The sequence below is a fragment of the Mytilus edulis genome, chromosome 6, assembly GCF_963676685.1.
Source record: "Mytilus edulis chromosome 6, xbMytEdul2.2, whole genome shotgun sequence".
Lineage (NCBI taxonomy): Eukaryota > Metazoa > Mollusca > Bivalvia > Mytilida > Mytilidae > Mytilus > Mytilus edulis.
This window is the reverse complement of record NC_092349.1, coordinates 16,365,830-16,392,072: the sequence shown is the minus strand read 5'-3', so window position 1 is coordinate 16,392,072 and position 26,243 is coordinate 16,365,830. Positions and strand designations below refer to the sequence as shown.

Genomic DNA, 26,243 nt, shown 5'->3' with positions numbered 1-26,243 from the left:
GTTTAAGTATTTCAAAGTATTAATATTTTCAGAAAATGAAATGTAAAATAGTTGGATGGTTGTAGGATGAAGCTTTTTATTGTCATGAGAAGTACTCAATTATCACGAGTTATAGGATACCCACATTTTGTATATTGGATCCTATAAACTACATGTCCGTCAAACAGGATTCACCTGACACCGAATTTGCCTCATTTCATGGATGAAGATTCATTGTTGTGGTCAAGTCCGTATCGCGGATTCGTTAAGCTCTAGGATAACTGTCTGTTTTTATGATTGTAAGGTGTACGTTTTCGACTTCTGCAAGGTTTCAACTAACATCGAACTAATTATCATGCATCATTCGGCAATGTTCGTTTTATGTTGTTTAGCCTTTTGGATATATACCTGTATGCTATAGCGCCAATGTATTTCCTGAATGGTGTACATGTCTGTCTGCATGTTTCATATGTGACCATGATGACGTCAATTGTATTTGATATATCAAATGATAGTAAGATGTCTATGTCTGGCTGTCGGTCAGGGTTCATATACATTTGAGCTTATGTTCCGAATTAATTGGCAAAGCATAACTTTTACATTTGTCAGTTTCTAAGGCACTGCAAGGACCAGAAAACATTTATTTGGAGTACGGGATATTTGTAGAGATCTGTATGGCATGGTCCATCTTACCTTGAACTCTTTTTATGAACCATTTGACACTTCTAGTAAAGCCCTTGATATTATAGACGTTCAACAAATATACTATCATAAGTAAAGCAGACGAGACATTACAGCATTTGCGCTCTGGTATTTTATAATCTGTAGTATATAGTTAAATAAATCCACATCTGCGTTGCACAAAATGTTGATTATCGTTCAATCTCAAATTAGTCATGAAAGATGCTGTTTTGCTGTAATTTTTTGTTTGATGGATATCATTTTGGTTTAAACGTTGCATACCCATATTATTGGCTAAATACTGCCTGAGTTGCACTAGACCGATTCTCAGAGCTGAATCTTTCACACTTATTTAGACACGTTTTAGTTGTTTTTTTAACTTTCGAGGTAAAGGTGTCGAATAGAAAAAAATCATAGCTTTAATATTCATCCTTATCAAAATAGTTACAGGCTTCAACCAGTTTCAGGTTTATCAAATGATAAAAGAAATAATGATTTATGATTACTAGTATTAAGTCTGGTCACGCATTATCTTTCACGATCAAGTTTGATGAAAATTCAACAAATTCAAGGTTTTCTTATACAAGTTAATGCTTATAAGGGAAGAACATACTTTAATTTTACTGTACTATCAGATACACCAAAGATTAAATTTCAAATATATCATGATAAACTGAAATAGGACCATTATAGATACAAAAAACGTGTTATTTGTAATTAATTTCATAGACATGCATTGCGTCTTTTGTGTTTTTTCATAAAGTACTGCATATTTTCTTTATCTTATTTCACAATTATGTTGAGGAAGTTAAACCATTTTGACAGACATATTTTTTTCTTCGGATTTGTTCTGCGTTTTGAAAATTAAGCGATTTTTTCAAAGATTCTGAACTAGAATTTACATTAAATGTCTTTCACGATCCGTTACCAGAGCTTTCACGATCGTCTCTCAATACTTGACCGCCGTTAGATATTCTTTCGCGATCATTTCTCTCGTTAAACCGAATGACACCCGTGTATTTGAGACATTTTGTTCACGCATCTGTGTTAATATAGTGGAATTTTGAGCGATATAAAACCAGGTTCAATCCACCATTTTCTACATTTGAAAATGCCTGTAACAAGTCAGGAATAGGACAGTAGTTGTCCATTCGTTTGATGTGTTTTATCGTTTGATTTTGCCATTTGATTAGGGAATTTACGTTTAGAAATTTCCTGAGAGTTCAGTTGTGTTTGGTTATTTTACTTTTCACGGTTTAAGTGGAATAATTGGTATTTGTAGATAATACATCAAATTTAGTACTAGTAGTGGAAATTATATGAAAACGCCCATCTTAATTATTTATTTCTTATTTTCTTATTGATCTTTTTGGTGTTCAAACTACAATGCAAACATACATTTTTACAATAAATAAGTGAATGGCATGATATTTATGGCATTGTTATATTGTTGATATTTTACGAATAAAACATAGTAAATCTTAATTATTTTATATGTGGGATATTTTATGTCTACACAGGTTGTCATCCAGATCTAATAAATGGTTGCCCTGTTGGATTTTATAGAGAACGAAACAGTTGCTACAGCATTGGCCGAAAATGGAAAACTAGAACAGACGCCAAAGTAAGAATAACAATATACAGGACGTTTAACAATATCTTAATCTGGAAACTTAATATAATGTTCAACATATCATGTTTGGAAAATTACTGTGGGTTCATTTTTATTCATTGGATACCAATTTTTGTGCATACAGGTGACAAGTTATTAAAATTTTCAACGACTTGTACATTTTCTATAGACTTAAGCTTGTATACTGACAGTGGAAACAGCGAAATTTAAATTATCAACGAAACTTTTTCCTCAATCCACGAATATTAGTTCTCAATTAAATGACTGATTTTACAGTAAAATTTTGATAATTTAAGTTTATGTATAAACCTTCTGCAAAATATATAATTCCTTGCTTAAAACTATCGGAGCATTCAACCGGACGGACCATGTACCTTGAATACATTATTTCACCCACCGGCAAAGTAAACCAACATACTATAAAGTTTTCGTTCAAAAACTTTATGACGAAAAAACATGTCCCTATGAAAAAAACGGACGGAGAGACGGTGGTAGCAAGAATATGTCCTGCAAAAGCTTCATGAATTTTAATTATTTCTCGAAATAGTAACTCCTTATACAATGTAGGAACTCAGGTAATCCGAAAAAATAATTAAAAAAGGCAGTTTATAGAATCAAAGACTGATATATTTTAAAGATTTGGGACTGCAATATACCTCAATCAATTTTAGACACATATCTGATATAATTGTGTTATGTATTGTCTTATCAATAGAAATATATATACTGGTAATTCATATCTGGGACAACAACCTATTTCTTTCTAAAGCAAAAATGCACTAAACACCAAATTAATAAAGCAGTGTAAAACAAAGATAGATACTTAATCATAAAAACAGATAAAAAAAAACAATGGAACCAGAAAGCAAGAACAAGATGTTATACCGGGGTATTAGCCTCACGTATTTATGTTAATATTGCTAATTTTGATTGACCAAATTCTTGCGCTTCAAACGGAAACAAGTTTCTAGAATTATTTTCTTTTGTAGAATGAATGTTTGAGAAATTGCAGCAGACTTGCAATTATAAGCAGCGAAAGGGAAAACGAAGACATTACACATTTTTTACAAAGTGTGTCACATCATGCAAATGCTTTCCATGGAGGAGTGAATGAAGGTTGTATTATCTTATCCCAGACATAGATGAGAGGAGAAGGACCTTTATCGGGACTCCGGGATCCTGTTTTTATAATTTCGGGAATGATCCTTTCGGAATCCGGGAATTCATTTTTTTTTCAAATTTCGGGGTGTCGGGATTTAAATTATTTTAAATTCGGGATCACGAGATTTCATGTTTGTAAGTCATGGATTTCTTGATTAGTACCCGCCGATCACCTCCCCCTCCTCTAGATTACCTACGCCAGTATTTGGCACACCTTTTGTAAATTTCAGGTCCTCAATGCGCTACAACTTTGTACTCCTTTTGGCTTTCTAACTATTTAGATCTGAGCGTCACTTATGAGACGAAATGCGCGTCTGGCGTATCAAATTAAAATCCTGGTACCTTTAACTATTGTATTATCTGTCCTTAAATTATCTTATATATTGTATAAAATGGTATCAAATGCATTTTTCTGAATGAAATATATTGTTTTGCAAAAAAAATTCACATCAATTTCATGTGAATTTAAATTCATGTGAATCTCATGTGAAATTCACGTGAATTTCACCTCAAACGAGCTTATACGTGAAACTTACGTGAACTCAGTTTATGCGAGTTTCAAATGCATTTTATGTGAAACTCGCATGAAAATCACATGAAATTTTGCTCACGTGAAATTCACATGAATGTTTGAAATAAAGTAATTCAAACAACATCTAAATTTTCAAATTTAAGTAAAATCATAATAAATACCAATTATTTTCTTTTTAAAAGTTCACGTGAAATTCACATATGAAAATTTTCACGTGAATTTCATGTATAAGCTCGTTTGAGAAGATCTCGCGTGAAATTTTTCATGTGAATTTCATGTTAAATTCATGTGAAATTCACGTGAACAAATTTTGCCTGCGTACTACCTATAGTTTTTGTTTTGCTTTCTAATAGAAGGTACAATATATTTGGAAAATAGTTGACCATTTAACCAAAATTTTTTTGAAGTTTTTTAGGTTTTGATATGTTCTGAACAGCAACATTATTTGTTTTGTCTCCATTATTTTTTTGCAAATACGCTAGATAAGACTACGACGTTGATGTTCATTAATTAATACGACATGGTTGATAATAAGGGTTCAAACTCTAAATCTTTCGTTAACCTTTGTAGCCTCAGACAGCAAGTGTATCACGTTTTCTGCATGAAGGTCAATTAATTATGAAAATCGTTTAGAGACACTATATTTTATTTTGATCGCGACAATCATGCTTTTATAATAACTAGGGGTGGAGGGTGGGAGGGCTCAGTGGTCGCGTGTTCTAAGTAGTCGAACGACTTCATAATAAGCCTATCAACGAGGTTGTGAGTACTAATCTAGCAAATAACGCTTAGATCTGCTTTGACTAGGAGTTTCAAATTTCCGACTTAAGTTCGTAGGGTCCACTTAGCACTCTGGTTTTCGCAATCAATAAAAACTGACCACCATGAAGTGGAGTTTTACACTTATCAATCAATCAATTAATCATTCAATCGAAGTTTGTTTGTAACTTTTTTCAGATTATCACTATTGGATTGATGCTCATAGAAAGCACGGTGGTAACAGCCCATGGCATTGGCACAGTATTGGTTCTAGTTTGACCTACTCCCATTGGAGAAACGGATCGCACCATCACCAAAGTCATTATGTGGAACATTGTGCCAGTATAGGTAAAGGGGAATGGAATTATCATTCTTCTCATGGATATTTCTGGGATCATCATAGCTGTGATGAAAAATTTGCTGCACTTTGTGAATTTCCCCTAGGGAATGATCCTTAACTTTTCTGTAATACAATTTTCAACAGTGTTGCCTTTTTAACATTTTGATTCGAGCGTCACTGATGAGTTTTTTGTAGACAAAACGCGCCTCTGGAGTAAATATAATTGTTTATCCTGGTATCTATGATGAGTTTATTTGTAAGCTTGTTGGTATGTTTTTAACGTTCAAGGATATTGATGTCAATTTAATGGAATTAAGTGAGGTGAGATGTTAAGCTTGCTATAAGACCAGGTTTAGTCCACAATTTGCTGCATACAAAACGTTTGTGCCAAGTCAAGAATATGAAAAAAAGAAAAATCACAAAAATACTTAACTCCAAGGAAAATTCAAAACAGAAAGTCCCTGACCAAATGGCAAAATCCAAACATCAAACACATCTGACAAATCGATAACAACTGTAATATTCCTACCTTGGTACAGGCATTCTTTTCCATTCGTTTGATTTGTTTGAGCTTATGATTTTGAATTCTGGTAAGGGACTTTCTGATTTTTATTTTCCTCTGTCTTGTTTTTTTGTTGTTGATTATTTTTGTTTTTATCATCAGATATGCAGCAACATGTACAGTTGTATAGAAGTTTGGTGATTGTATATAATGTTTTCATATTTGAATAGGTATCGTAAAGGATTATAATACTTCTAGGTTGTCAGATAATCAATCAAATTGCATTTGAAAAAAAGTAAAAGGAGCTGCATTCGGCGGAAATATTTCTGATTGCTTAATCTATCAACTAAAGTAATTAAGTTGGTTTAAAGCTGAAATTAGGGATGTTATTATCTTTAATTCTTTTTATTTCGTAAACTTTAAGTCATAAGAAACCTCAAATTAAAAAAAAATCATGCATATGTTTTTTATAACTAAATTGATTGTTTTCATTATACAACTTATGTACATATACTTTTTTCTGAGGATTTTTTTTTAATTTGTCTACATTTAGAAGAAGTTTACTTCTTTTTAATTGCTTGCTTCCAGGAAGCAATTCGCCGACATATTTTCCGTATGCATAGTGACCTGAGCGTAACCCTCCTCGTAAAAATCCGGTGATCGCAATATACGCATGGGTCTGTCATTAAAATAAACAATTATCTGATTGTACATGTTATACACGTGCTCAATATCCATGCTTTTTGTTATGTGTTTACAATCGGTGACAATCGGTAATCTTCGGCTTTAAAACACGGCATTTAATGAGCAGCCATATTTTTTAAATCATAACAGACGGAGAGAGAAAAAAATGACGATTATATTATATATTTGCGTACAAAATGACAAAATCGTGCACAGAGTTCTAAGTTTATGATATATACATGCATTGGTTCAAGAATTGAATAAACATTATTTTTCACCACTCACTGGTTTCATATGACTTTAATACTTTATTATGTGAAACAAATTGATATTGCTAGAATATTTAAACCTATATCATATCGATTTTAATGACCTGACACTCTGTTTGATAATGTAATTGAACCAATACGAAGATTATCCGTTAGAATCGTTGGTTTGATATAATAGAGAGGCCCCTCATGGGGGGGGGGGGGGGTCCTAGTAATCACATAATCACCATTTTTTTGCCAATATAATCACATAATCATTAAATATTTGCTTATCTTTAGTAATCAAATAATCATAAACTAAAAATACAGTCCTAGGTAATCAAATAATCATGAAATATTTGGCTTAATAATCAAATAATCATTAAAAAAACGGCCAAGTAATCACATAATCAAAAACCCCATGAGGGCCCTCAATAGAAAAAAGGACTGTGTAAAAAGTAAAATCACAACTATACTGAAGTCAAAGGAAAATTCAAAACGGAAAGTCAATAATCAAATGGCAAAACCAAAGTTTAAAAGTTTCTATCTGAAGAAAACGGAAGGTTTAAACTGATTTTAAAGCTTGCTTTACATTCCACTTGTATGATCGTCTGTAAAACAAACAATACAGTATACACAAACAAAACAAACAATACACTATACACAAACAAAACAAATAATGCAGTATACACAAACAAAACAAATAATACAGTATACACACAAAAAACAAATAATACAGTATACACACAAAAAACAAATAATACAGTATACGCAAACATTCTTTATACCTTTAGTTTCTATTGTTTCTTTTTCTAAGATATTTGAAATAAGAAGTTGTTACATATCATTCATAGTTAAGAAATCTACACATTCTCTTTAAAAGTACCTAGATTTTCACAAAGTCCAATTTCATTTGTTAATTTATTCCAAAGTATAGTGGAACTTTATGCGAATGACTTTTTCATCGAATTTCTATTAGGCCTCATTACAGCTTAATTATTATTTGCAGAAGATCTTAAATTTCTGCTGTATAGGAAATATAATTGGACAACACAGTTCTTTGAATAGTCAAGAATCAATTGATGATAAGAATTCCTAGAATTGAAATTCAACAATGTCAGCTCTTTTAATCATTTGCAGTAAGTGTTAGTATTGGTACGTCAAGTTTAATCCAGGAAGCTCTTTTCTTCATCTTAAAAGAGGGACGAAAGATACCAAAGGGACAGTCAAACTCATAAATCTAAAACAAACTGACAACGCCATGGCTAAAAATGAAAAAGACAAACAAACAACAGCACACATGACACAACATAAAAACTAAAGAATAAACAACACGAACCCCACCAAAAAACTAGGGGTGATCTCAGGTGCTCCGGAAGGGTAAGCAGATCCTGCTCCACATGTGGCACCCGTCGTGTTGCTTACATTGTATGTGATAACAAATCTTAACAATTCTTTGAAATCCATCTGCAATACAATTTCCTCATATTGAGCAACAAAAATCAAATATGGGCAGAAAATATGCATTCGAAAATAATGTTCTAGTACTAATATCCAAATTTTGGATAACAGAGCAAACAGAGCAACAGATGTTATTGGGTTATCTTGTATTGAAATATTAAGGTGGTATCTAACACTACAGGGAGATAACTCTGTAAAATCAGCTAAACGTTTTAATTACGTTGTGTTGTTAAGGGCATACGATACAGTTTTGAACCTGTATTTACAAGTTGCTAAAAATTTGCATATAGGCTATTTTTTACCTGATTAAATCAAATATGTAATAAAAAATATACCTTCATGTGCTACTTTTTGAGTAAAATGAGGTCGAAATTTTGTATATTTGCTCAAAATTCAGATTTGTGTCTGTATTTTTTTTTCGAAAGAAAGACATAACTTTTTTGTTTTAAAAGATAAACACAAATTGTTTTTTGTTAAATAATCGGTAATTTCTGTATTTTATAAGTATCATTAAAAATTATGCAATTTTTATTCCGAAATAACTCTATATTTATCAAATGTTCATGAATAAAGGAAAAAACGTCATTTTTTGCTGCATGTTTATCAAAATTAAAAAAATTGCGCTATTTACAGTTTTATAAAATTTGGGTCACATAATCTCCTTGCAAAATGAAACAAATTGCTTTTTTAAAAAATAGGGGTCCATGCACTCGTTTTCAAATTAAATCAGTTTGAATGATAAAAATCAGTCGAAAAATGCATCTTTTCCCGATATGTCATAGTTTGACGTCGCGAAAATAACATTTTACGTTAGCAACATCATTACCTCCCCTGTAACTCCAATTTCTGTTTCTCCCGCATGCTAACTTCTACGCCATTAATATTAGTGAATTTGATTCTAACAGGATAACAGTCTAATAACATCATAAGAAATAAATGACATTTTATTGCAGCACAGGAAACCAATGATATTTTAAAACTAATACCGAAAATGTAGGTACACGCCGCTAATATAAAAAAATAAAGTTCATATTTCCTGAACGTTGCACTTATTTTATCTAACAAAAGGCAAAAGCCAACAATATGTTTATACACCAGTAATTTTTTTTAACGGGACGTATTATGGTACACAAATGTCCGTCGTAAACATGGAACAGCATATTATCCAAATTTCATTAAACTGAACATGGTTGTTTTTTCAGTCATGGTGGTCAAACGATCTGTTTAATTTTTGGTGAACTTTTTGAGGTACAGGACTTTCTAACTAAAACAGATTTTTTTTTCACAGTTCGCGCTGTAACTCAAAAACGATTTATGACTATCGCTTAAAAATTTACACACTTCTTAGTTATATTAGTTTGAAGATCTGTATATACTTTTTGAGGAGGATTCAAAATTTGATTTTAGAGATATTGAGTTTATGACAAAAAGTGGAGGTTTTTACATGTCGCGCCGTATCCCAGAAACTATTTATAATTATTGCATAAAACTTCACATACTTTTTAGTTAAATTATTCTTAAGATTTGTATACTTTTTCGTGATGACTCTTTAATTCATTTTTGAGTTCTTGAATTTTTATTGAGCTTCAATTTGGGGATCATATAAAACATGTTGTGATATACAAACTTAGTACTATTGAGCAAGAATAATGAATGAGTCAAGATATACTTAGCATGACTTCATGTACAACCCCCGTGTTATTTTAAAAACATGTAAAATGTTTATTTCATAACATGACGGGCGTATCATGCGCTCGTAGCGGAGCTGGTTATTTTGTTCTTTATATTTTTGTAAATTATATATTAGAGAAATGACGGAATGACAGCAAATAAAATGCAATTTCCAATATAATCAATGTTTCCAAATGGTATAACTCTTTTAAAGAATATTTGATATGCACTGATAGGATTGCAAGAAGGACCGGAAGGACAGACAGAGGAATTGACATGCGATATTTTATGTACGCGCTATGGTGAAAAAAATATATAGTTATTTACCAATAAAATAGAAGGATTTTAATCGCAACTAATCCAATCGTTTTTGCCAAATCAAAAATTTCAAAGTTATAGTTTCATTGTTTGGACAAGAGCATTCTTTAGGAAATTGAAGATTCTCCTTTATAAGAGTTTTCTTTTGTTTTCTGACCACATAAAACAGAAGATGTAGAATAATTGCCAATGAGACAACTTTCAACAAGAGACAAACATGACACAGAAATTAACAACAAAGGGCACCAAACGGTCTTCAACAATGAGCAAAGCCCATACTGCATAGTCAGCTATAAAAGGTCACGAAATGACAATGTAAAACAATTCAAACGAAAAAAGTAACGGACTAATGTATGTGCTGCAATTTATGTACAAACAAAGAAGTTCCGTTTGCAGGATAATGCTGAGTGCACACGTAATTCGAATTCGATTCGCATTAACTAATTCGAATTAGTTTAATTCGCATTCGAAATATTTGACGTCCTAACGTAAATTCTAATTCGAATTGCAATGCGCGTTAAATTTGATTTACTGTCCTAACGACGTGAACTTTTAATTCGTATCAACAAAAACGGATTTCTCAGTGATTAAAACGTGAATAAAAGGATTTTAAGAAATATTTGTTATGAAACAGCAGCCCACCAAACAAAACAAAACAAATCTAGAGGTCAACATACGGTATGAAATAATATACGTCACGAGTGTGTACAGTAAATGTACCTGTATGTCAAGTTCTAAATTGCTGAGTCTTTAATTTTAAAAGCCGTAAAAATTATCAACAGTCCGTTATAACTTTTCTTGAGATGTTTCTCACTTAGACCACACAGAGAGAGGTATTTGTTATTCACAGGCATGATTTTATTTCCGGAAACAATATAACCAATTTATAGATAGTACTTTACAAGCAATATTTATACATCTGAAAAATTTCGCCGGTAATTTACAGAGATAACGTCGAAATTGTCTGCCAGCAACGTCGTGCACTTTAGCGCTAACGTTGAGGTTACAAAGGGGGGACGCAATTTTTAGGATAAATCGCGTTTATCATGGAATCAAGCACGGTGACCTATATTTTTTATTTGAGATTTGGAGAAAGCATGACAAAATGCAGTTTATGCAGAAAAATGATAAAAATGACATTTTCAGAAACAGTTTATTTCCATTTATTTAGGTTTAAAAAAATACCACTTTGAGCATCTGGTCCGCGATGTCAAGCAAGGCTTGAATAATTGTATAGTTATTTGTGTAGTGATTTATTTTTTTCCTTTTTGTCACTTATCACAGCTTTAGATAAAACCTGATCTTAATAATTTACGACGAAAAATATCTGCTCCAAAAAATTTATGACATTGCCTAATTGTTTTACAAAATTGCACAAATACCCAATTTTCAGCCTCAATTTCCTCGAAAACAAGCACGGTGACCTATGTTTTATTTTGTGTTTTATTTTATAACTCGCCATGGCCTACAACATATTACAAAATTATAAAAATTACATTTTATCGAGAAACTGTATCGGATGCCCTTATGTATAGAGCTCTTTTTTTTATTCCTTCCTACCAGCATATATAGGTTGTGTTTTTAAAGACGTTATAACCAGTTTGTTGTTTGAACATCATTTATTTATAGCGTCAGCATCATTGTTTAGTTTTTTTTCTCTCTCTCTTCCTAATCTATACCATCCGTATGAAGTGTTGAATCATCAGCATATATGTCAATGACTGAATGTGATGCCTCTAACGTCATATCATTTATGAATAAAACTAACAGTAAGGGGCCTATTTTAGATCCTTGAGAAACCCCATATTTAGTCATAGCAGAATCTGAAGCTGTATTTCTTGAGCACACATTTTGTGATCTATTTGAGAGATATGACTTGAACATTTTCATTGAATGATCTGAGACTTCATTTCCCTTTTCATCACGAATGTGACCAACCGAATTAGGCTATTTACCGGGTTTGTACATTTTTGTATAAACAAGAGCAAAACGACGGGTGCCACATTTGGAGCTTACCCTACCGGAGCACCTGAGATCACTCCACGCTTTTGGTGGGATTCGTGCTGCTTTCTATGTTGTGTTTTTTGTACTATTATCTCATAATACATATTGATGAAAGTCATGGTAGATGGAATTTCATTTTGAACTTTAGGTTTTAAATATTTGAGTAGAGACCAAATTTCTTTAGGTTGTTTGTTATTTTCTATTGCCTGCTTAAAAAAGCGCTAGCACTGTATATATATATACAGTACAGTGCTAGCGCTATTATATATATATATATATATATATATATATATATAATATATATATAATAATATTTTTAAATTTGCAAACTACATTTCACATCAAATAATAACAGTTCGTTAAAATATTGTCACTAGCGCTTTCATGCCTTCTGGCAATCTTCAGGCGACGTTTTAACAATGTCCTTGACGACACTGCCGTTGGTAACGTTTATTACGTTACAATAACGATAAGGGGAGATAAATCAAACGTGTTTAAGTAGATCCGTTTAATTTTGGCTGAAAGTCCTTTATAAAGTGTGCTTCCTTTGCCAGTCTTTTATATTTGTTCGATTCGTTCATTTTATAGAACGGATATACGGTAAATTTTCCACTACTGCACGTTTCGAAATGTTCGCTCACATCTTGCATTCGTGTGGATGGATCTCGTATCTGTTGTCTGTGAACACGAACTCTTTGACAAATTGAGTTACCAGTCTGTCCGATGTACCATTCCTTGCAAGTGCTGCATACAATACAGTAAATAAGGTTTACCGTTTTGCAATTCATGTCTGCATTTGGAATAATGGTTTGGCCGTTTTTCAATGTTATTTGCGGGCCGGTTGCCATGTATTCACAAAGACCACATCTAGGGTCATTACATTTTGAAACGTTGTATTGTATTCCATTTGGGTCATAAAACTTAGCCCTTGTTAAAATCTTTTTAAGATTTAAAGGCTGTCTTTTACTTTTCAGGAATTTTTCTGTAGGGAAAAGCTTTTTTAATTTTTTCGTTTTTTGTAAAACTGGCAAATTTGCTTATATGACGTTGAATATGTCAGGATTGTACGGGTTATGAGTGCTAACAAACGGGATAAGTTCTGTATTACTCTCTTTGCGTGCTGTGGACCTGAGTTCCGTCATTGGTATAGCTTTTGCCTTTTCTATTCCCTTTTCTATTAGTGGGTTTGGATAGTTTTGTTCTTTCAAAAACACCTTCAGTTCATTCAAACGTAATTCCTTCGTGAAATCATCACTCACAATTGTACATACACGTCGTGCTAGACAAAACGGGATGTTTCTTTTCGTATGTGAAGGATGGCATGAATGAAAATTCAGGTATTGGTGGGTGTCCGTCTTCTTATAATATATATCTGTGGTTAAGGTTGTTCCATTCTTTAATATTAAAATATCTAGAAATGGCAGTCTTTGTTCGCTAGATTCGATGGTAAATTTAATCGAAGGATGTAATGTGTTTATCAGACTATAAAACTTCTCTAAATTGTGACTTTTGTTTAAAATGATAAAACAGTCGTCTAAGAATCGCTTCCATTCCGATTTTACGTACACTTTAAAAGCTGTATCAAATTCACTTTCAACTTGTTGATACATTTTATCCTCCAGAAATCCCATCACGAGAGTTGCGTATGTGGGAGCAACTTTTGTTCCCATAGCTGTACCAGAGATCTGTAGATAATATTTTCCATCAAAGAAAAAGGTGTTATTATCTAGTATGATTTTCAATCCCTCCAACAAAAAATTATTCGAAAATCTTTGGTCGATAATGTGCCTATATGACTCTAGCCAAAATTTTACAGCATCTAATCCTAGTTTGTGCGGTATATTGGTGTAAAGACTTGTTACGTCGAAGCTTACCAATATTGCATCTTCTTTGACTTCGGCTGGTAAATGATTTAAAAAATCAAAATTATCACGGATAAAACTAGGTACATATTGGCATAAAGGTTTCAAAATTAGGTCAATGAAATGGCTCAATCTATGAGTTGGACACTGCGGTCCAGCAACAATAGGCCGAAATTTTAAATCTTTTGGTGAATTTATTTCGATATATGCGCAATTTTGTTGTTGAACTGCTGTTTCTACTTCCTTACTTTTGTGGATTTTAGGTAGTCCATAAAAGTTGCTTGTCTTTACCTCAAATTTTGTAAGATAGTCAACTTCCTTTTCAGTAGTACAATGAGGAAATTTTGAAATAAGTTTGTTTATATTTCTCTTAGTTTTCTTTTCCATATTGTCGTTGAGTTCCCGATAATATTGTTTATCATTGAGCTGTTCCTGAATTTTGTCTCGGTAATATATTCTGTCCATTATTACTAATGCACCACCCTTGTCAGCTTCTTTTATAATTATCGATTCATCTTTTTGTAATCTGTATAAAGCTTGCTGTTGTTTAAATGGTAAATTATTTTTTACTTTGTCCTGTGGCTTCGGTATTAATGGAAAGTTTGACAGATGATTAATGTATAAGTCTAAATCTTTATTTTTTCCTTTTTCCGGTGTAAATGTAGATTTATTTCTTACAATTGATTCGTCAGCTGTCTTTGATTCTTTATCCCCAAAATGATTTTTTAGTCTTAATTTTCGGCAAAATTCTTTGATATCCACTGAGAGTGTATCAGTGTCAGCTGGAGGTGTTGGAGTATATTTCAATCCTTTATTTAACACTTTCATTTCATCGGAATCAAGTTTGCGATTAGACAAGTTAATTATTTTTGGGTCGACCCTGTTACTTGTTTCAGATTGGTTTCGGAACGTTCCTCTATTTGGTAGGCGGTTTTGTTCCGACCCACACCTAAAAAATGAATCCGTTTTGTTCTCCGTTCCACATCGTTCTTGTCTACATTTTTGTTCTTAGATGGTAGACTTTTATTTCGATTGTTTGGAGTCTGGTTTCTATTAGGTTTCAAGTTAGGTCTTTTCATATTTGGTTTCGAAGTTGGTTTTTTATCACGATTTTTAACCACTTCGGAATACAAGGGTTTAGTATTCTTTGTTTTTGGTCGATTTTTACTCCTGCTTCTTGACCGACTTTGTGATTTGTTTTTTGTCCACTGTGTTCTTAGTGGTGTTTTACTTCTCTGCCTTTGTTCGGTAAAATTCTTAGGTTTCCGTTGTTTTTGATTCTTGGATTTTTGTTGCTGGTTCTGTGGATTTTCTGGCTTTCCATAATTTTCTGCATATGATTCCAGCCACTTCTGTTTTTCACTCCAGCGTTTTATAGACTTTTCCTCTTCATTAGAAATTTCTTTTGACCATATCTCCCTCAGTTTATCGGCAACACTGTTTGTTGAAATTTGGTCGATTTCTTGGTTGATAAGATTCTCACTTTCCTGGTATTTCTGTTCGTATCTTTCTTTTTTCGCTATTAAAAGAGATACTTCCGTATGGATTCTTTGAATCGTAAGATCCCATCGTAATTTTGTTTCCATTTCTGGTTCTCCTTTTATTTCCTTTATTAGAAATTTTTGAGGAATAATTGGTATTTCAGCGTTAATCCAATCATTATATATGTTAGCCTGTTTTTCACAGTTAAGAGAATTCCAAAAGTTTTGCTTACGTGCATTAAGAAGGTGTTTCCATATTTTAGAAATTTGTTTCTTTTTTCTGTAAGCTTCTTTTTCAATTGAAACTTCATTTAATTCTAACCACATTGGTGGTGTTGATTCATTAGACTTACTTGAGTTTCGGATTGTTTCCAGTTCAATGCAGACATTTTTGAATCCGTCTTTCATTTCCTTGTCAAATCCAGTTAAGTCCTTTGACTTATGATGTATATCATTAAGTAATCCATTCATGGTTTCGATTTTTGAAATTAGAATAGTCATTTTTCCAGATATCTCCCCGAGTATGGTATCTGTTGATGATGTTCCTTTATTTCTTGTAGTCATCTTCGCACTTGTACACGCACAATATATAGCAAAAGTAAATAAACACGGTGTACAGAATGTATATAATAATATTTTTAAATTTGCAAACTACATTTCACATCAAATAATAACAGTTCGTTAAAATATTATATATATATATATATATATATATATTTACAGATCTAACATTGTTGGGTTGATGTTTAGACGAGTTATATATATATATATATATATATATATTTTAATTTCCTATATTTATTCCGCCATTAACGGAAGTCCCTTTTGCGTTGGTAAACATTTCTCCTTTTGTGATCCTCTTTCACCTCATCTGCTATTTGGCTTTACATCATTTGCTTACTCGTCCAGAGCAGATAAAATCACCCTTAATATTGGTGGCGTTCATGTTCCTTAGTCTTTTGTTTTCTGTGTTCTGTTTTGTGAACTATTGTTTGTCTGTTGGTTTTTTTTCTTATTTTTACCATTGCAATGTCAGTTTATTTTCTAATTATGAGTTTCAATATTCATTTGGTATATATTGCCTCTTTTACTAGAATATTTAAATTAAGAAACTAAATCAAGTAAACTTATTTTTATCTTGCGTCACATAAAAAATACTGTAAATATATTAAATCTACCACTGTATAGAATACGATAGTATATTTCTCCACGCTAAACAATAATAATTCAAAATCAAAATGAGAGATTGAGTTTTAGAGAACGTATACATGTATTTATACTATCGTTTTGCACAAGATTCGGTGGTGGAATCTAGGATTTTTAGACGATTATATATTGTACCTTCCGTGTTGACCAACTTTATCTTTCTGCGTTTGCTAGGGTCGTCTTTTTCGAGGTATTACGTACTTTAAATTATCGAACGCATAAACTTAGAACGCAAAACAGTAAACAATGACAAACAAAGTGGCACCATTGTTTTGTTGCCATACATACGTAGAATGAAAAAACTTGGACAATATAATTGCAACGATTATCTACCACTTTTAACTTATTGTTTTGTTATCATTACTTTCCAGTTTTGATAATTATATATTACATTATAGTTCATCTTTATTTTTCAACTGTTTGAATGTTCGATAGTCATCGATTTCAAATAGCCATTGTTTTGTTTTATTCGTCTGGCAGCCCCAAAAAGTCGATTAGCCTGGGAAGGCTTAGTATAGCAGGGGGTGCTATAGACTTAAAACAAAAGAGAACATCTGGGGAGTTCACAAATGATCAAAAACGGCAACAACAAAAAAAAAAAACAACAAAAAGCAATCTGGAGGTTCACACATAATCTTTGTTTTCATAAAACGTAAATACAAATTATCTATTTTGTAATTGCAGCCGAAAAGATCAATATATTTTTGACATTTTAACAATGGTTTTCTTCCACAAAGATGAGTAGCATCTTAGTTTATAGTTATTGTAGCTATGCATTGTATGGAACGTACTTATGTATGCATGAGGTAAATTATTGGGAAACCAAAGCATTATCTTAATGTATGCATATTGTAAAAAGCTTTTATCTGTTCGTATCTTATAATTTTTTAACACAAGTCATGTTATCTTTGTTCTTAAACCCAAAGGTAACAGTTATTCTTAATTGATACATTTCTCGTATTGATTCATTCCTCCATGCGGCTCTTAGGCTGATATTGAACATAGGGCTGATAATACATGCGATATGAAAAATGTCATATAATAATCCGATAATAACAAATGATATGAATATTAGTCCTATTTCAGGTCTGAAAAGATTTATAGTAAAATAACAGTTAATTCTGGCTATATCCAATGGTTTAAGAAATTTAAACATAAAGGATGTTTTTATTTTAATAATTCTTACTGTAAACTGTATGTAGTGTATCACAAAACATTCATATCTCTTTTTAGTACCCCTTACTCATATTTCTACTTGCCATAGTGAAACCTTTCATAAACTTGCCACTTGACGTAAAGGAACCAGTCATCTACTAGCCATATTTCTAAAAGGCAGCTACATGTACATGATGTATAAGAAGAGGCAAAAATATCATCATAACATTGCAATATTATCATACTCCTTCTTATTAGCAATCAATCACATATAACTATAGATATAGGAAGATGTGGTGTGAGTGCCAATGAGACAAGTCTCCATCCAAATAACAAATGATCATTATAGGTCAATGTACGGCCTTCAACACGGAGCCTTGGCTCACACCGCTATAAAGGGCCCAAATAATTACTAGTGTAAAACCATTCAAACGGGAAATCCAACGGTCTAATCTATATAAAAAACGAGAAACGAGAAACACGTATACATTACATAAACAAACGACAACTATTGTACAACAGATACCTATTATTACGAGTGATTCAACTTCTTCGTTACTAGCAGGGTAAATGAACTTGATACATAACTTATATAATAAACCTGCCAAATCTTCTTTCATCTTGTCTTGTTGTCGATCCTTTACGTAGATGAGAAGGTGCGTGAAAATTCTTTCTTGAAATAGATAATTGTATTTACCTAAAACCAGTATATATACAACCGATATCCGTTTTATAAACACATAGAATATTTGTTTCCAAGTATTGTGTGCCGTGTTTTATTTTGAATATTAGTTAGAGGTAATTATGTATATTAAGCTCATGTTTATTAATCCTTAAGATATTAAACTCATAAATTTAAGTTCATGATATGATATCAACTAACCCATAAAAGTTCATACATACATATGATGTTACTAGCGGCAAACTGAATCTAGCTCTCGTCTGTATTGATTTTTTTTACAGCAACATTGATATCTTGATGTTTTATTCATTAATTGTTCTTTCCATGCTTCTGATTTTTTGGTATTGAGCTACTAGAATATATTAAATTGTATACTAATCATAAACGTGGAACATATATGTGTCAAGATGTGTAAAATATGCATGGTTATTCGTCCTACTTACATGTAGTTATTGTATTCTCATAATTTAACAATGTGAATGTGTTTTGTAAACAAAGTTGCATAGTGTCTCAACTAAATTCTGATTGGCTACTCTAAATTAAGGCTCATTTAAGTTTTTAGATACATATAGGATGCAATTTTATTTCATTAAAGTTTCTTTGGCCGTTGTGCTAACACTGTCAAAATCCTTCAACACCTTTGAAGTTAATTCCATTCTACTTTGTCAAAGAAAACGGCAAAAGTGACGACATAGTTTTAAACATGAACATGTGTTACATATTTTCATTAATGAGACTAGTAATGCCCTTTAACGACAGGCGTCAAGCAGTCATTTTCGGCTACCGTAAAGCGTCAAATTGGTTTAAATGTTACAGTGATTCGTCAAAATATCCTTATCGTGATTCGTCAGAGGTCTCAAAGAATTATCGTGACCGTCATTTTTGAAAAAAATTTAACGTGATTCGTCAAAATCAGTCGATGTTTAAGGTGGTACCCAACACTTTTACTAAAATGAATTTGGCTCGATTAATTTTCATAAAATTTTGTCAAAGTATTTACTTTGACACTTTAACAAAAATATAAAAATTAAAAAAAATTTGAACCAACCGTTTTGTCAGAAAAATTACACTGGTTATAAAGCAATTTGACAAACACCAATTTTGATCATTGAGAAGCTTAATATTCCTTTTACAACACAACATAATCAAAACGTTAAGCCGACTTTACAGAGTTATCTCCCTGTAGTGTTAGGCACCACCTTAATCGTCTAAAAGAAAGTGTATATTTTACTGTTATACACCTAAAACTACCGTGAACATCATTTTGCAAGAGTTTGTACCGTTATTCGTCAATTATCCCTCATTAATTGATGTGCTGAAGGTAAATTTACGTCATACATGTACCTGCAGAAATGAACTGTTCAGATGCGATTTTTTTTACATTAGCATCCTGTGGATGCAATTGTTATAAAGTTCTAAAAATATTTAGACGAAGAGTCAACAACAATGTTAATGGCTTAATACCAACATTTTTATAAAATCCACATATTTTTTTTAATTTTTCACATCTGATAGTTTACGTAACATGCATATTCAGAACAATTGCATAATATAATTAGGGTTTGGAATATTGTCTGCAAATTACTCATATATCTATTAATTAGCACGGTTACTCATTGATGAGTACCTATTGCATATTGTGTACAGATTCCATAATGTTGTGTAGTATATTCTGGCATAAACTAGTTGTAACACAGTTATGACACAGTCGGTGATTTGAGGACGAAGCATATTAGACGTAGGTAGCTATGTAACCCCTCCGTGATGATAATCTATACTGAATCATAAATAACGCCTAGTGACGAAACATTCTTTTGAAGTATAGATACAACATTTGTGCTCGTTCTTGCAGTTTAAACATTATGATTTTGTTGTTGCTTAAAAAGCCATGGTTGAGTAAAAAATGACAAACATATTACTTGAATGGTAAGGTCTAAAACTATTTTGCTTTGTGTCAAATGCTTTGGCTTGTTATGAACTTTTGCTACATGCAGTTTTTATGCTTGAAGTTCGAAACTACGCACTTATTCTTGAAGGTCGGAACTGCTCACTTATTCTTGGAGATCGGAACTGCACACTTATTCTTAAAGGTCGAAACAGCGCACTTAAGGTAGCAATACACAGTTAGAAGTTTAGTTTCGCATTATGGCCCTTGTGAATTTTTTAAATATGAAAGTTTTTGCACAATAAAATTGATTTTTAGATACTTGAAGAATGATATAGCCTTTTTAGTGGGTTTATATGAACATTTAAATTGCTTTTACCATGTTTTATAGGCCATTTATATCATTGACAGTCCGTATTTTCCTATCCGTACCGTCCATAGGTACATAAATTGTTGTAGTGTTTATCAACAAAGATTTTGCGCTCGATCTTTTCAATTCAATTTTATGGAAAAACGAGCAGATAAGCATATGATTTTTTTTTGATCACTTGAAAGATATAAACCTATGGATTCAGGAAAGGTATCACTGTAATTGATTGAAATTTTCCTTTAGACCAAATTTTGGAGACTTTTGTGACATGTTCACCCCCTTTTTTGCTATATTTTGTATCTAAGAAATGCAGATTGTTGCCATGGTTACACCCAAAAAGGATTATATTTCACCCTTATGACCATTAGAAATCAAATCTATGGAGGATTCTCTTTCTATAAGTATATACATGCATAACACACATATAAAGCCTTCTTTGTTAGAAAGGAGGGGAAAGAGGGTGTTTAAAAATTATGAGTGTCAATTTTGAGTTTTTTTCCTAACTGTGTATTGCTACCTAATCTTGAAGATCGGAACTGCGCACTTATTCTTGAAGATCGGAACTGAGCACTTATTCTTGAAGATAGGAACTGCGCACTTATTCTTGGAGATCGGAACTGCGTACTTATTCTTGAAGATCGGAACTGCGCACTTATTCTTGGAGATCGGAACTGCGCACTTCAAAAGGGACCGATAAACAACTCATTTCGACGATTAGAGTGAACCACATATAATTCAGACGCTGGTGATATTACGCTTAACAAAAATGGTAGGATTTGTTCTCATAGCGGAAACTTAAAATTGCACTCCAGTATATTGGAAAGATGGCACGATCCGCAAAATATAGATTTAGGAGCATACTATTAAGCTTCCATCAAGATTGTTGTGACTTTTAAGCTTGTGTTGATGTGTTGCTTTAGGATTTTATTTTTCAAGTGGACTTGATGCTTATTGTGATTGTTCTTTTCCGGAGAGATTTTCCAAGCTTACATAAATATTTTTACATGCAATTTACAATTAAATGTTATACAAAAAAGCGTTCCATTCAATAAATTGTACACGGCTATTAAAAAAGCATGGTGCCCCCTGCTATTTTTTTGTGTTGTTGGATTGCTGTCTCAGTGACGCACAGGTGTATATACATGTGTACATATTCTTCATCTTTAATTTACATTTATAGATATTTTGATAGAAGTTTATGTGGTAACATCAAATAACAAATTGTTAAAAAATAAGATAGAATATGCGAAAATGAGTATGGTATCTAACGTCAATTTAAAATTATTTTAGTTTTGGTTTTCCCATTTCTTTATTCCAATTAACCGGAGATTAAAAAAATATAAAGTAACAAAGAAATCTTCTTCCAATATGAAGATGCATGTATATAGTTACCATATTTGATTGCTTTGTATTGTTCACAGCAATGATTTGTTTACTCATCAGTTTATCTCATAGCTGTTACTTTCTAGCATGTAATAGATCAACAATTCGAAGGAGGTAGTGAAAGGGCAATGATTTATAGTTCTTTGTATTTCTGGCAATGTTTTGACAGATTGTGCTGCTAATTATAGAATGTGTGGGGACGTTTCTTAACTGATCGTTTCTATTTTTAAATTAAGCATTGTTAAGATGACATCACACACAGTATATAAGTAAATATATTAATGATAATTTGATCAGATAGATAATATACATGTACTATAGTGTATTGGTGAATGGTAAATCTGAATATTTTGATACAATAATAAGAAGAAACTGTTAACGTTGTAAGTTTGTCGTTATTTTTTATGTCCATTTCTGACTAACAACATGATATGATGGCTGTTGTCTTGAAAGAAACTATTAACTTATAATAAAACAAATTAAAAGAATTTTCTACAAATGACAAAAAAAAATACAGTTACATGTATATGATAAATGAAAGTTCCCACAGTCCTACATATGCAAATTTTAATGATAATTTTAATAATTTTAATACAGAACTAACTATCCATTTAAAGTCTTTTAATTAACTCCATTTTTCTTGGATGAACACGAAGTTCTTTTGGACCTCCTTTTTCAATCGAGTAATTTTGTAGGTTTATTTTGAAATAATTATTATTGATCGTATTCCCTGTAGCTGTTTGATTAATATTCCCTTTTCGACAACTTAAATGCTAGTATTAAAGCATAAAATGTCTTTTAGTATAACTGAAATTTTAAAAATAAACTTGGTTTTTTTTGCACATTACCACTAATTTTAATATAAAATAAAAAAGAAAGAAAATAACTACTAGGATTATGTTTAGATTTTTTTTTACATCAAAACATTAAGTTTATTAAAAGATAAATCCGATAATTCACCAATGTAAGAATCTATATAATTATAATTGAGATACCGCCATCTTGGATTGTACTAATGCAGTACACACACAGTCGAGTTATTTGCCCAAATCTGAATTTATTTATATGAAGAAAACTTGCTGATTTATTGCATTTATCGAAATTTATAATCAAATACCAAACATTCGTGCTATCGAATCAATTTTTCCAACTAAGCCGCAAATAACTCTTTTAGTAACCAAATTATACTGGACTGATAGGAAAATTTTTAATTTTTACTTGTAGCAAGAAAACAAGTTCGGTGACATCATTTTTTTCTTTTTTTGTTCTTAAAACATATTATAAAACCCATCTTCTATCAATTAATTTAAAAATTCTATCTCATAGATTTTTTTTTGCACAAATATGTGTTTTTTCATTATCATGATGATCATTCTAAGCAAATTTAGGCAGTTTTCACTGTCTCATAGTTTGAAAAATAGCACGGTGACCCATTCTTTTTATTATTATATTTTGTAAAGAGCATAGTAAAATATTCATTTTGGCAAAGTATATGAAAATTCTATCACTGAAACGTCCTGATTGGTAAAAAATGTCATTAACAATGGAAATTTAACCAATGCAGTGACGTTATTTGAATTTAGGGGTACGAACAATGAAATTACCCATGATGCTTTAGATTCAGGAAAGGCGAATTTCAACGAAACGTTTCCTTGAGTATTATTTCACATTTTAAAATTTTATGATATCGAAAATGTTGAACTTATTGAGGGATCAGGCTTATACAAAAATCACTGTATTTCTTTACATGTATATGACCATACTGACTATATAAATAAGAAAATGTGGTATAGTTGCCAATGAGACAATTCTCCATCCAAGTCATGTATAAAAGGTTTAAATTATAGGTCAAAGTAAGGCCTTTTACACAGAGTCTTGACTCACACAGAACAGCAGGCTATATAGGATTCCAAAATGACTAGTGTAAAATTATTTAAACAGGAAAACTAATACATATTTGTTTCTTTCCTTTCTGATAAAAGCGTTTCTTTTTATACACAGTTGAATGGCGTAATCACATTCTTTGGCAAACTGTCAAGAACATTCATACATAAGCCAATCTTGTAATGAAGCATCGTCCATGACGAGATTGTATAAGTATACACACTTACATTGTAAATAAATAATCAATGGCATCTAAAGATACAGAAATACATGAGTAACATGATTATCAGTGTTTCATTATGTTGAAAGAAGAAAATTATACCCAATCATTTGTTTTCAATAGACACAAGGTAAAGGACAAATCTATTAAAATTAATATGTACTATTGTCAAACTAAGCTTACATTCTGCTTTTCATTAATTCTGCTTCACATACATGCTTTAACGAAGTAATGAAACTTCCATTACTATAAACGCCTTTCTGTAACAATGGCTTATCTCCCTTATCCATTTATTTATGCAATTTTGGCAACTCTCTGCACACTATAATAGAAAAATCTGAATATTTCAAAACATCCTCTTGAAAAAACCTAGAAATGAGTTATTTGGCCGAGATATGGGTCAGCTTCTTGTAGGGTGTATCATGGCTTGTTATAAAACAGAAAAGTAATTATAGTTACTGTTCTTTTTCAGGTATAAAAGAAGGTTAGAAAGCGAACGTTACCATACGACATCAATAGATTACAACACTCTGAACAATATGGCGAATACCAGTACGTCATCAGCATCTCCATCATCTACAACCGGCGGAACCGGAAACAAACTAGCGCAAGAAATACATGATGAATTCCTCGTCTGTAAAATATGTCTGGAGTTGTATAAAAATCCAAAATGTTTGGACTGTCCTCATACATTTTGTGAGGCTTGTATTGATAAACACGTCATGTCCGAATGTTCGTACAAAAAGTATAGCGATTACAGGGATTTTTCCTGCCCACTCTGTAGGAAAAGGACCCAACTACCGCTAGGTGGGTCGAAGAAGCTTCCAGATAATTTCCTTGTTTCCGGTCTTTCAGAAGTGGTTGGACGACAAAAACCTTCCAAATACCCGTACTGCGATTTTTGCAAATTGGTCAATCATAAACACAAAGAAGCAACATCCAAATGTTTAGATTGTAATAAATTGTTATGCAAGTCGTGCGTAGATCTACACAAGGAGACAAAAGTTACAAAGGGTCATAGCATTTTTGATGTAGAAATTGAAAAAGATATCGTATGCAAAGAGCATTCGGAAGAAGTAGTTCGATTTTATTGTGAGCCATGTGAAACTTGCATTTGCGTTCTTTGCACGTTCAACGAGCACAAAGATCATGAAATAACCCAATTTTCGGAGGCAGTGATTAAATACAAGGAGACGCTTCAGCAGTTGTTAGACAATTGTAAATCAAAGATCAATGGATACGACGTCCAACTTGAAGCATTATCTAAATGTGATACTGTCATTAAAGCAGCCGAACAAAGTATCCGTGACTCTGCTATTCAGTATATCAGCGACATCAGAGCAAAGGAAAAACAACTGATTGACGATCTTCACGAGACTTATGGTAGTGACGTCATGGACTATGTTTCGAAGCGTACTGATATGCAGATGAACATCGATAGTTTAAAAAGTACTTGTAATTTGACCGAACTCGTTTTAAAAGGTAAAGACATAGAACTGCTTTTATTGAAAAAGCAAGTCCAGGAGAAACTCTCTTCTTTATCAGATATTGAGTTAAGGGATCTACCACTCACTGTAAATAAACAAATTGCATTTGTCCCTGGAGTTATGAACTTTGGAGAACTTTGCGAAAGCGATAAACCTATTTGAACCGTGTTATTTTGATATATTTTGATATATTTTCATGTCTTTTGACTTAAAAAGACAAAATAACATAGTCTTGCATGTTTTTTTGATAATGACCCAAACACGAAATTATTCAAACATTTATAAAGGATAAACATTCATGTGTAAATTCCCGCCAAATTAGAATTGAGTTCGGTATTGGATCACTTTCAATATAAAATTTAAATTATCATCACCGTGTATCATCGGTACAGCGGATATAGGTACAATGTACTAACCAAGCGGGCATTATCGATTTTGACCTGACACGGTAATGAAAATCTTTGTTTTGTTTTATCTTCATTCAGTGTACATTTCGCAACATCTGAAATTCCTCTTCCCAAATAATTTTCGCATCGAATTTTCCTATTTATAAGGCAACTTTGATATTCCAATAAGAATAATTAACTTTTACATGCACAAATAGTTGTGAATGTCAACACCAACTTTCAATTTCGATACATTTACATGTTTTGTT

General features: G+C 32.0%; 4 protein-coding genes across 8 annotated transcripts in view; 2 read left to right on the top strand and 2 right to left on the bottom strand.

The window, feature by feature from the left end:
* Positions 1 to 5,231, top strand: part of LOC139527237 (uncharacterized) — a 28,505-nt gene extending 23,274 nt beyond the window's left edge. The window contains exons 10-12 of the mRNA XM_071322566.1: positions 2,181 to 2,284; positions 3,283 to 3,409; positions 4,944 to 5,231. Of these exons, the coding sequence (XP_071178667.1) occupies positions 2,181 to 2,284; positions 3,283 to 3,409; positions 4,944 to 5,203 (491 nt within the window). The 3' untranslated portion in view covers positions 5,204 to 5,231. The remainder of the gene's footprint in view (positions 1 to 2,180; positions 2,285 to 3,282; positions 3,410 to 4,943) is intronic.
* A 7,779-nt stretch (positions 5,232 to 13,010) lies between these two features.
* On the bottom strand, positions 13,011 to 14,663 carry LOC139526233 (uncharacterized). The gene has a single exon (XM_071321362.1). The coding sequence runs from the start codon at positions 14,661 to 14,663 to the stop codon at positions 13,011 to 13,013; it is 1,653 nt and encodes a 550-aa protein (XP_071177463.1).
* Positions 14,664 to 14,698: 35 nt separating this feature from the next.
* Positions 14,699 to 15,880, bottom strand: LOC139526232 (serine/threonine-protein kinase PRP4 homolog). Its single transcript, XM_071321360.1, has one exon. It carries the CDS (start codon positions 15,878 to 15,880, stop codon positions 14,699 to 14,701), a length of 1,182 nt encoding a protein of 393 aa, XP_071177461.1.
* Positions 15,881 to 18,305: 2,425 nt separating this feature from the next.
* LOC139527236 (tripartite motif-containing protein 2-like) lies at positions 18,306 to 25,813 on the top strand. Of its 5 annotated transcripts, none has more exons than XM_071322561.1 (2): positions 18,306 to 18,475; positions 24,574 to 25,813. In XM_071322561.1, exon 2 carries the CDS (start codon positions 24,641 to 24,643, stop codon positions 25,748 to 25,750), a length of 1,110 nt encoding a protein of 369 aa, XP_071178662.1. In that variant the 5' UTR covers positions 18,306 to 18,475; positions 24,574 to 24,640; the 3' UTR covers positions 25,751 to 25,813. The 5 variants fall into 5 exon arrangements, with proteins under 5 accessions (XP_071178662.1, XP_071178663.1, XP_071178661.1 ...); XM_071322562.1 differs by lacking the exon at positions 18,306 to 18,475 and adding an exon at positions 20,006 to 20,097; XM_071322560.1 differs by lacking the exon at positions 18,306 to 18,475 and adding an exon at positions 20,073 to 20,285.
* The last annotated feature ends 430 nt before the right edge of the window (positions 25,814 to 26,243 follow it).